Source organism: Mixophyes fleayi, chromosome 6 (genome assembly GCF_038048845.1).
Source record: "Mixophyes fleayi isolate aMixFle1 chromosome 6, aMixFle1.hap1, whole genome shotgun sequence".
Lineage (NCBI taxonomy): Eukaryota > Metazoa > Chordata > Amphibia > Anura > Limnodynastidae > Mixophyes > Mixophyes fleayi.
Window position 1 is genome coordinate 47,659,715 of NC_134407.1, and position 12,464 is coordinate 47,672,178.

The following is a 12,464-nucleotide window of genomic DNA, read 5'->3' on the forward strand; positions in this document are numbered from 1 at the left end:
ATCTATACCATGGGAATGTAGGTCACATAGTTGAAGCTTTTAACTATATTTAGGCTGCATACTGTACAGCAATGTTATTTTTACCGTCATTCCATTACCTACATGTTGTCTTTCCCATTTGCCCCCCTTTACTCCTACCTTCTCTATCTCATCTTGGTGGGACATGAAGGGGTTCATCTGGGTCGACACTTAATGGGTGAAGAACACATCTACCTCCTGCTGTAAGGATCTATAATTACCATACTACACCACTGGGTCCTATATATCCGAAGGGTTATACATTATATTGCAAACCACAGAAAAATGTAACACTGGCACTTAGGGTGCGAGTATGATGGCACCCTGACATTTGGGCTACCAGCTTTAAAAAAAAAAGTCAAGCACCACTGATTTAAACCAAGCACTTGTACCTGCAGTAGTATATATGGTATGAAAATTCTTTATTGTAAAGTTTGCCTGGATAATGTTGACACTAGTCACTTTCAGACACTACCCATAATATAAATAATATATAGATTAAACTCCCTTTACCTCATGTTCCAAAAAAAGGGCTTTTAGCTGTCCTTTTGACCAGTAATCCATGGCATACGATAGCAGCTTCATTGAAACCATGTTGATTCGTAGAAAGTTCCCCACAAACAATACTCTGTCAATGTTCTACAAGCAAAGTGACATAAAAATAAGTACAAAGAAAACAAACTTCTAAAAACTTGTGAACATTATAATAGTAGAGCATTAGATATGTTTTTTCTTCATTGCATTGAAAGGAAGTAAGACATTAAATCAATTTCACATTACAGAGATCAAGGAATGGAGAGTTGGTGAAACTAGAAGATAATGTATTGTAGCAATGTATAAGGGCAAGATAACATTCAGGTGTCCTAGGAGACTACATCTTTTTGAATGACAACTTAATGGAAGCACATTGTTCTGTTACCAAGTAGACATAAAACAGTTAAAATAAAAGATTTGCGAACTGTAAGCACAAAATATAGTCACATATGTTTCTGGATGGTCCTGCATTAATGCCAGAGTGGGTCTTATAAAGACACAGGTTCTGCGACCATATTAAGACACCAAATCAAAGACATAGTTTTGAATAAAGTAGGTTATAGGTAATTCATATTGATACAGGACTTGCATCAGTGACCCCAGGGCTGAACACTAACTAGTATAACTAATAAGTAATGGTGCTGACATCACTACTGACATTGTGCGACACTACTCGTGGACCGAACTAGAATTTTTTTTTACATTTTACTAGAAAGCCAGCACTAGAGAAACTATATTATAGTTTGTATGCTTGTGAGCAGGGCCTTCTCCCCTCTATCTCTGTATTACCCAGTATTGTTTATTACTGTATTTGTATCCAATTGTAAAGCGCTGCGGAATTTGCTGGCGCTATATAAATAAATGATGATGATGTTGATGAAGAGGGTAGGATCTGGGAACTCTGTCAAATCGAAGAATAAGTAGAACTCGGTCTGGCAGTGTCACCCCTCACATCCAGTCCTTGTGTTGTCTATTTGCTTCCTCCTCCTTTTGCCTCCTCCAGAATACGACCCTTTCTCACTCAAGACGTTACCAAAACCCTTATCCATTCTCTTATTATCTGCTGAATAGACTACTGCAACCTCCTACTACCTGGCGATCCCCTCATCTGTCTTTCCCCTCTACAATCCTTCCTAAAAGATGCAGTGAGACTCATCTTCCTCTCTTATCCCTCCACCTTTGCTGCCCTACTCTGCAAATCCCTTTGCTGGCTCCCCATCTCCTCCAGAATTCAAATCAAGCTACTCATCTTCAAAGCCCTCACCAACTTCTCCCCATCTCTGATCTCATCACAAGATAACCCTCTAGCCCTCTTCAATCTGCCTCTGTCCTATGCCTCTCCTCCTCTCTAGTAACCACTTCTTAATCCTGCCTCCAAGACCTCTAACGTGCTAGACTCCCCCCCCCACCCTTCAATCTTCAAGAGTTCTCAAAAAGCCCAAATTTACACTATATCCTGTCCTACCCCCTCTAGATACTACTACCACTGCATGTTCTACCAGCTACGATCCCAAGCCCTCTCTGGATCCCATTAGTTCATATTGGCTTAGCAATGTCCTCTCCCTTTAGACTGTAAGCTCTCACATGCAGGGCCCTCTCTACCCCTTGTCTCGTCTGCACATCCTTCATCAACCTATGCTGTACTTGTTCAGTTTCATGTGCGACTGTATTTTGTATGCTTTGTAACTCTGTCTGTCCGACAGTTTTTAATCAAGAATAAGGTCAGAAGAAAGATTCCAGGAAAATGAATCTATACAACTACATCAGTCAGTGAGTCAGTATACATTTCTAATAGGAAAACTCAGAAAATAAGTTCAAAATCTATAAATAAAAAATAGCTGTAATTCACATTGTTTGTTTTAAAATATATTGCTACTTATTCACTTTTTCGGGAATAAAGAGTTTGTGTCATAGTAAGAAAAAGGTTGGGAACCACTGAACTACTTGGGTCTCACTGAAGAAATGTCAGCACATTAAATTCAGGGGATTTTTAAAGATCTGGTAAACAAAAAAACATAGTAGACTCATTGTTATTGTTCAAAATATACAAGAAAAATAATACACAAAGCATGTACAGCAGAAAATGGGATAAAGACAACAGAAGACGGGGCTTTTATCGTTCTTTGGCAAAATTCTGATGGAGTACTTAATGCTTTGATAGCCCTGTACAATGCTGCTTGAACTCCATGCCACAAGGCAACACTGTAAAGAAGCTGAAAGCAGAAAGAGGAGGACACTATGGTGCTTGCCTTCACATTTACCAGATTGGTACATTATTCACCAGAACATGATTGTAATGCAAACTGAAACTTATGCATCACATACAGCTGTATTTTGCAGAAAAATGTTGTACACACAGTACTGTACTCATACTTGCCAACTTTAATGATCTCCCATCCGGGATATCCTGGAGGGGAGATTAAGTAAGAAGTGCAGGGGAACATGGTGATGCAAGTCGCACAATTTTGGCTCTCATGCACCTAACTAGGAAGTGGTTCAGACATACTTGTCTACTCTCCCATGATTTCCAGGAGGCTCCCAAATTTCGGGGAGTCCTCCTGGACTCCTGTAAGAGTAGGCAGCCTTCCGGAGGTGATGGAGGCGGGACTTAATGACGCAATTTGCGTCATTAAGCCCCGTCCCCTGCTATGAAATGGCTTGAATTTTAATACTTCCTAGCATGGGGCGGGGCTACAGTGATGCAATGGTGTGATACTGCCCCTCCTACCCCGTCATATGACCTCTCCTCCCAGAGTGTATATATATATATATATATATATATATAAAATATATATAGCCTTTTGGAAAGTGTGTATTTTTTTATTATGCACCTTGTAACATTGAACAGGAGGGCCGATCAAACTCACAAACCCCCGTCACTGCCATTGTTGGTTAACAAAATGAATTTGTCACATGTAGCAGCCATCAAACATTTTCTCAGGTGACAGTGGGGCTTTAAATATAGTCAATCAAAAACTTTAAAGGAACACTCTTATATTTGCTCTGAATAGAAACCAAATATAGAATGATTTCATTAATCAGCACCAAAGATAATAATATATTTTAGTGGCTCACACTAATACTCATGCCACTGATTTGCTATAATATTGTTTGTAAATTCGAGGTTGGATACTATGAGTTAGTGGTGTTGTTCTGAAACAGGTGTTGTCAATGAGCGTCAACAATAAAATAACGTTCTGCACATCTCTTAGATTGTAAGCTCTTTTAGGCAGGGTCATCTTTACCTTTTGTTTCAAGTTGTGATATTTGTTTGTATCATGATGCCCTCAATGTAAAGCGTGAAGTAATATTTTTACCCTTTACAAATAATAATAACAATCAGGAAAGCACAAGACTACTAGACAGAACACATTTTACTCTGGCTTCCCTGGCTAGATCAGCTCTCAAAAATATTGCTGTCATAAAGGAAAAAAACTATAAAGTAACAGGGACCCCACGCTGACAAAATTAATAGATAAGGGGGGCACTAATTACGATGAAGGGGATGTGTGACTATGGCCACACCCTTTATGAAAAGCAGCATATTACCCTGATGAACTACATATGAATTCATACATACACCAGTCCCATTTGTAAAAATGGTGTTTAGAATGTTACTTTTATTGCAAAAATGACATTAGCTCACACAATCTTGCGCAGCAGTTTAATAAATCAGTTGCTATAAATAATTTCCCTTTGTCTCCTCAATACGAATGGGGAACAACAAAAGTTTTGCACTGCATAGTGAACCCACAGCTCACACACAAAAAAAAATATTGTTATGCTTTTTTTCCAACCCGGTACCCTCACTACCCTACGCTGGGTAGAGTAGATCTTAGTAAATCTGTGCCAAAATTAATCTTGCAAATACAGAACAGGTGAAATTTATTGAGCTCCGTTTCAACATGATATTTAAGATCACTGAACACAGGAAGCACAAGACAAAGTCTATACAAAGCTGATAACACAAATGCATTCCCCATAATATAAATGATGCACTGGACACAAATTATTCTTTATTTTCGGTGTCTCTATATTTTTCTGTCCACCTCAGTGATCCATAAGGAAACATTTGTGCTATGACATCACTGAATGCTAAGGACACAAAAGGCACTGGCGTGCCGGTGGTTATGAGACTCACCATTTTAGCATTAGTACCTAGATTTGAGCATCATATTTCAGCCTGTAAGGATGAGAAATGGAATGTGACTTTAGGATGTTGGAATGGCTTCCACAGGGTGAGCCCATGGAATTTTGTGTGTATGACTATGAAATTGGATAATACACGTGTTCCATAAAAGTTCAGTTTTAACTGGAGAGACTGTTATGCAAACTACCAACCCAACGGGTGCCTTACACATGTGAACTGGGGACAAGAACGGAAGATGCAGGAGACCAGGGGAACATAGGGCAGAAAGTGCCCGACACAGCAATTTATTTAAAAATACAAAATGGTTTTGGTGGAAGAACCCCTGTAGATGAAGCTCATGGTAAATAATAATGGCAGATTAAAAGAAAAAACAAAAACAAAACATGTTTATAAGTAAGAAAATCCCTTTAAGAAAGATCCAGCTCCATGTTTTACTGGACCAATATTTAAATAGGAATGTATGAACAAATACAATTATTACCTCATTAAGGGCGCACATACGAGCAATTGAACCTATATTATTTGTAATGGTAACCAGCGTAGCTCTTGCCAAATCCTCCTTACTGATGGTATCTCTTTTCTCCTTGCTCATCATGTGGCCAAAGCTTTTAAAAACAATAGTGATAAATTGTTAATATAAACAGGAAAACACATATACAATTCATAATATTTTAAAAGGCCATTAAACTCCATGGGGTAGGTGTTGGCCATATCAACCAATCAGATTCCAGGTATCATTTTCTAGATTGTACTAGATAAAAGATACCTAGAATCTGATTGGTTGCTATGGGCAACACCTCCAGTTTTCATTTTTAGAAGGGTTGATAAATCTAACCTCATCAATACAAAGCTAATAATTTACACTGTTACACTGCAGACGACACCTATTTTTTTTATTCAGCTCCAGAGCACTATCTGGGTTCTGGCAGTGGTTGGGTTTTTCCTGTGTCTATGGAAAAGTGTGTCCTGTGAGCAAATGCTCTTTAGAGAGATCCATTGATCTCTATACTGAGCCGCTTATGCTGTTCACATTGACATAAGTGATGTAAGCAGATGGGATGTTCTCATGGGAAAATGGTGTCTACATAATTTGGTTGTGGCCTTACCCAAGCCATGTATATCACCTTTGTCTGTGTGGATAACATAGAACACACATTAGGAAACGCTAATGTGACTAACCCCTACCAGGCCTAATGACTGGACTCAGCTGTGCAGGCCCTGATAATAAAATGGTGTGCTTGCACGTATGCACTCTCGCTGCATGGGGATTTTAGGATATACTGCCCTGTTAGAGAGGGACAGAGGCTATAAAAAGCATGACATTGAACATTGTATATTTTGTTCATTGTGGAGTCAACTTGATTTAGACATTATTGACACAGAGGGGTAAATTTAACAAGCTGCGGGTTTGAAAAAGTGGAGATTCTAGCTGTCATTTTGTAGCATGTACTAAATAAATGATAACTAGAATCTGATTGGTTGCTGTAGGCAATATCTCCACTTTTTCAAACCTTCAGCTTCATAAATTTACCACATAGTCACATTTTTAGAAAATAGAAAAATTGTGTTTATTTCTTTATTTTCAAGGTTTATTCCTGTAGTTTAGGAAGAGTTACTTCTCCTGTTAAACCTGAATAACTGATTTGCGCTAGCATTCTTGTCTTACCAAAAATTGTGGTCATCAGGGGTTAGCATACCAACTAGGGAACAAACAACTGCTTAGGAAGTGCTACACAAATTATATGAATTGTGTTTGTTTCACTTTTTGAAAAGCCCTAAACTAGTTTTAGCCAATAAATAATAATTCAGAGCTGGCTGCAAAACTATGTTCTGGAATGAGACTCCGAATTTGAAGGTGTTTGTACATTGCAGAATTGAGACTATTTTTATTGATCAGAGGATACATTTGTTTACCTCACTGAAAGATGGTCAATCTACAAAGTCAATGTAGGCAATTGTTAAACCTTGGAAGGCAAGACTCCACAGCATATTACGGGCCTGATTCATTAAGGAACTTAAATTAAGAAGTTTCTTATTTAAGTCTCCTGGACAAAACCATGTTACAATGAAAGGGGTGCAAATGAGTTTTCTGTTTTGCACATAAGTGACTATTTTTTCATGTAGCACACAAATATTAACTTTAAATTTCAGTGTACAAATAAGCTATCAAGTATTTGTGTGCTACATGAAAAAACAGCCATTATTTAACTTATGTGCAAAACAGAAAACTAATTTGCACCCCTTGCATTGTAGCATGGTTTTGTCCAGGAGACTGAAATAAGATACCTCTTCAATTAAGATCCTTAATGAATCAGGCCCTACTTGTACAACTGAAAACATCACCACTTATAACAACCTAATTGGCGCAGACCCATGTTTACAATGTTTTTTTAAAATAATTATCACTATATAGAGCTCATTTCACACTATTTAATGTTATTCCCTTAATTTAAGTCATGACAAAGGACTTTAGAGTTGCCTTTATTTCAAGCGACAATATTTGTTTCCTCAATTCCCCGTATCTATGTGCGTTTTTGCATTACTCACATCATTTATGAAGTACACTGGATTTACAGATGAAAATGTTTTTTTACTGGTGCGTTTATGTGGTCTCTCAGCGCACTTCAAGGAACAAGTTACTCTCCTAGCTTGGGAGATGATAACACAAACTATAAATGAACCTAGGTTTGTGGGAAGGTGAAACTATGTGCAAGTGTAAACATGGGCAGCACAGTGGCTAAGTGGTTAGAACTTCTGCCTTACAGCACTGGGGTCATGAGTTCAATTCCCGACCATGGCCTTATCTGTCTGGAGTTTGTATGTTCTCCCTGTGTTTGCATGGGTTTCCTCCGGGTGCTCCGGTTTCCTCCCACAACCAAAAAACATACTGGTAGGTTAATTGGCCGCAAACAAATTGACCCTAGTCTGTCTCTGTCTGTCTGTGTCTGTGTGTTATGGAATTTAGACTGTAAGCTCCAATGGGTCAGGGACTGATGTGAGCGAGTTCCCTGTACAGCGCTGCGGAATCAGTGGCACTATATAAATAAATGGTGGTGATGATGATGAACTCTTATTCCACCTGAGAGTGAGGGGACGCTGGGACTGTCTTATTACATGTGACACTTTTCTGTGTATAAAGATTTATTTTACATTGGAGAGTGCACCTAGAAATGTGCTTCTCCAACAAGGTGCAACTGAAAGGTGCAAAGTGCGTTGCATTAAATGTATAGGACAAGACCTGATCTCACAGCTGGCAGAAAAGTAATGTTCTGGTGTAAAGTGGAAGCGTCTGTAAATCTCTGCTCCTACACTGCCGAAACTCATAAACCTTGGTGGAGATGTAGAGGCGCCTGCGCAAAACCACGGTGCACATTACTACCAATTTCTATGTATGTGCTGCATATCGGCCAGTTGTTGCTACATAAAGGAGACTCTTTGTCTAAATGAATGATAAAAACCAACAAACATAACATTACCTAGAAGCAACAGCAGAGCCCTGAAGACTGAAGCGCTCATAGTCCCCACCGTAGATGTCTTTCACCAGTTTATCAACATTAGTGCTGTCTCCTTTGGCTGCCATTTCCAAAGCTTCCTCAAATGTTTCACAACCCGTCAGCAAACAGCACAGACCGAGGAATGTTCCTCCTCCCAGACTGAAAAGATTACACAAAATGTGTGAATAAAGGGCAATGGGGAAACATATAATGATAGTTTCATTAGTATTCCCTGTCAAAGCAGCCGTTCCACTTCCTGAATTGTCACTAAACCATTGCAGGGGTATAAAGTGGAGTCCTGGCGCCTGTAGCAAGCACAATTTACGGCACCTCCACCAGTCCTGAAGTGCACCAGGTGAGGGGGCGTGGCCAGCGTTCAAGGGAAAGTTGAAGTGGAAAAAAATGGACACTGGTATAATCAGAGACACTAGTGCTAGTGCAATGTAAAGACACTGGTATTATGTAGGGACTCACTATAGAGTAACACTGGCACCCACAGCACACCTGGTGGCTGGAGAACATGCTCCACCCACGCTACACCTCTGACCATAAGAGACACATTACAGAGGCAGCCATCTTGTAGGATGCACCAGGATTCATGACAGTGCATCATATTTGTTCATTATTAACCAGTGATTCATGAACACTGGTCCTAATTTCTCACTAATGTCACTTGTTCTTTGTGAATTGATACAATGGCTGTCCCACTCACTGTAGGCGATGGGTGCTATTAAATAGAAAACATTTCTTATCTGAAAGTATGTGTTTCGGATAAAGTCAGAAAGTGGACAATATCACCTTAATTAAAAAACAAAATCATACTAATGATTAAAATACTGTTCTTGATGTGAAATAATTCTGAAAATTCCCTCAAGTATTTATTGAGTTTTTAAATTTTTTTTCATATCTGACATGATCAGGTCTGGTTAACCCCATATTATGATTGTGATTTACACATTGGGACTAATACAGAGTAGCACAAATGCCCGTTTGCATTTTGTAAAATTTGCAAATTTGTACTGTGCATTCCCACAAAACAAGTTGCACACACATGTGTATGAAGATTGCATCTGATACTTGCTTGTGGCAGCGGAGGGAAGAGGTGGTGTAACATAGGCCGAGTACAAAAAGTGTGTATTTGCACACAGACACATATACATACAACTGAGGGCAGGTGCTGATGATAACTGTCGTCAGCACTAGATAGCCTCTTCTGATTGGCTGAATACAGATTCACATCTGGGGGTAATTGTATCAAGTTGAGAGTTTCTGGCGGGTTTGAAAATTGGAGATGTTGCCTATAACAACCAGTCAGATTCTAGCTATCATTTATTTAGTATATTCTACAAATTGATAGCTAGAATCTGATTGGTTGCTCTAGGCAACATCTCAACTTTTCAAACCCGCCGCTTGATACTTTTACCCCATGGAGCTGATAGGTGATTTCTTCATTGATCATATAACATTATATGATTTTGTAAGCATATTTTAGAAATTATTATTTTGTTTATTCGTACATGAGAAGCGGTATATTCAAGAGGTTTTATTTAATGTATTTGAACCTAATAGCGAATGTGTATTTTACTATCAAAACAAGAGTTTAAAAAACTGTGCGTTAGTGTATCTGATGTATGTCTGATGTAAACCTGGTGCAATGCTGAACGCATCTTGCGATTTGTTCAACTTTGAACATTCACGCAATTGCAGGTTTTTTGCGAACACATTTGACGCAATTTCGTTCATACTCAGCATCAGCCCCAATATCCTTGACATTGTTGAAACCTACACAAATGCATAGTAGGTGTAAGGAACAGAAAATGTACCCCTTTTATGTAGATTTTGCAATATTTTAAAGGTTCTTTAAAGTATGATAAACTACAACAGAATAATACAAGGCATTCTTCAATATAAGAGCGACTTTATGAGCCTATTATGTACACTGGTGTTTTCTTCCACCTGTACTTCATTTTGTCCGATGAGGAGCAAACTCTATTCTAAATTCACCTTAATACTTTGAGAAAAGTCACCAATGTGATTCAACAGGACAATATCAAAAACACACAAACCAGTTTGCAAAGCATGACACTTTTCCACAAGTTGTGGTATGCAGTAGGAGTTTATAATGAATGCTATGGAGCAAATAGTGAGCTTGTCAGCCCCCCCCCTCATATATTAATATCTATAGGGGCTTTCCTGACGGCTACTTAGAAGATATCTCCACCCAAAAAAATTAAAAAGCTACACCTATACTGGTGGCTCCAATGTGGACCACAGCTCCCAAAATCCCTTCTTCACTATAATGTGCTTTATGGTATTACTACCCTAGGGTCCAACAATGAGGCAGAGGCGCCTTAGCAGCATTTTGGAGTTGGGACCCCAAGATTTGTCAGATGATATGTATAGAGCTGACAGATTGCAAATAACTGTGTAATGAGCCAAGGCTGGGGTCAGCGCTCAAAGAGACAAAAATTGGTATTGATAAACGTATTTAAAATGTACAAAAGAATTTCTTTTTTGGATGCAGTTATGGTGGTGTTATATAATCTCACACATGAACAATCCAATGGCCAACTGCTAGTTACCTGGTCCCAGTTACTCTTTTGTAGTTGTCTTTAGAATACACTGCAAGGATGCTGACACCTGAACCTATATTAACCAGCAACATAGGATATGGATTATCGAGGCAGTATGGCTTCTTCTGACATTGCTCTGGGTCTGTTGGATTTTCAAAATAGTAACACTCTGGAGAGCCATTAAAGCCCACGGAATCCATAAAGAGCAGGCCCTGAATCAAACAGTCCAGTTCATCCAGTTTATGGAGCTGGAGGTCAGCTATCTAAAAAGAAAAAAAACATTAAGTTAATGAATAAGCAGGGCAGTAGAGCAGAGGATACAATTTCTCCAAATACAAGGGCAAAGAGCTATCAGACAGCACTTTGCTCTCATGTACAGATATGGCATAAGGAAAAAACAAATATAATCAAAGTACATATTGTCAATTATTTTCACATGCACTGTACTTTGACTGGGACAAAACAGGCAGTTAAACTGGGAGTCTTAAAGGAAACCTGTAACCTTGTGAAATTCCTTCTGTAGTACAGTACAGACTTTTCACCATCCCCCCTTCACTGGGAGAGGAACAGATAGAAAGCACACTCAGTATGCTAACTGCATAATATTGAGGAGCACTCTGTATCCCCCTCACTAGCCCCTGCACCATAACAGCGTTTCCTATTGGTGTAGAGCAGGAAGGTGGTAGTGTCCATGACTAGCATGCTGGCTGAGCTGTTTAACATGCTTGTCAAATTGATTAGCATGCTGAACTGCCTGATTACAACTAACAACAGTTAACTGCCCTAGCCACAGAGCCTCTCCTGGAGAGGGGATTTAATTCCTAGCAACCAGCCAGTAAATAGTTTTGAATAAAATAGTGTAAGTCAGACAGTGAAAACAAATGTCTGCAGATCAGCTGTTGATAGGGGTGGTCCGTTGGACAGGATATTTTTATTAATGATTATATTATTAACAGGTGTTAATGTATTTAATAATTTTTTTTTATCTGTGCATTCTGATGGGACTTTACATATACACATAAGCATTGTGCGTATCCTGTAGTGTGTTGTATCTGTCTACAAGTGCCATATAGGCAGAGCATACTTATAGCTGTGTTCAACTAGACACGTTTCTTGAGATCCTCTTGTTGTTGATTATAGGCGTACCTGTGTTCAGTTTTCGTCCAATTTAGAAAAACGCAAATTGCGTTCACTTTGCGTTCCTTGATGAATCAGGCCCAGTATATCTACCGATGACAAGTACCAAGTAGTCAATTTGTTGGAAGAACCCCAGGCGTTCATTGTAAAGAGCAAATAAACCGCCAAATATACACTCGTAAACACAAAAGTCTTTGTATTACTGAGCAAAATAATGTGCATGAAACACCTACGGTTTATACATAATTAAATCTGTGCCCCACGGCATCTGTCCTAAAATGTATGGGATGGTGTTACTGAACTTGCATTAATAGGTGGGGGGCACCGTTGAATATATGAGTGGCTTTATGCTCTGCATAAGATAATAGAATCACACATTATGGCCTAATCAGTAACTTTGAGTAAAGAAGAACAGGGAACATGCTTTGCATTTGCAATTTGACTTTTTTTTACTCATCCCAAAGCTTTAAGCCAATAGCTAAAACTTATTGTTTATTTGTTGTGTTTGTGTTTTGAGGTTTTTGCCTTCATATTGTACGCGAAAATTCCAACTTTGTC

At 38.9% G+C, this 12,464-nt stretch overlaps 1 protein-coding gene across 2 annotated transcripts in view; it reads right to left on the reverse strand.

Moving 5' to 3' along the window:
• The window catches only part of PANK1 (pantothenate kinase 1), a 39,036-nt gene that overhangs the window by 6,879 nt on the left and 19,693 nt on the right, over window positions 1–12,464 (reverse strand). For both annotated transcript variants that reach the window (XM_075216415.1, XM_075216414.1), the window contains exons 3-6: window positions 10,779–11,032; window positions 8,179–8,355; window positions 5,184–5,307; window positions 532–657 (exon numbers count right to left, since the gene is read on the reverse strand). In XM_075216415.1, the coding sequence (XP_075072516.1) occupies window positions 532–657; window positions 5,184–5,307; window positions 8,179–8,355; window positions 10,779–11,032 (681 nt within the window). The remainder of the gene's footprint in view (window positions 1–531; window positions 658–5,183; window positions 5,308–8,178; window positions 8,356–10,778; window positions 11,033–12,464) is intronic.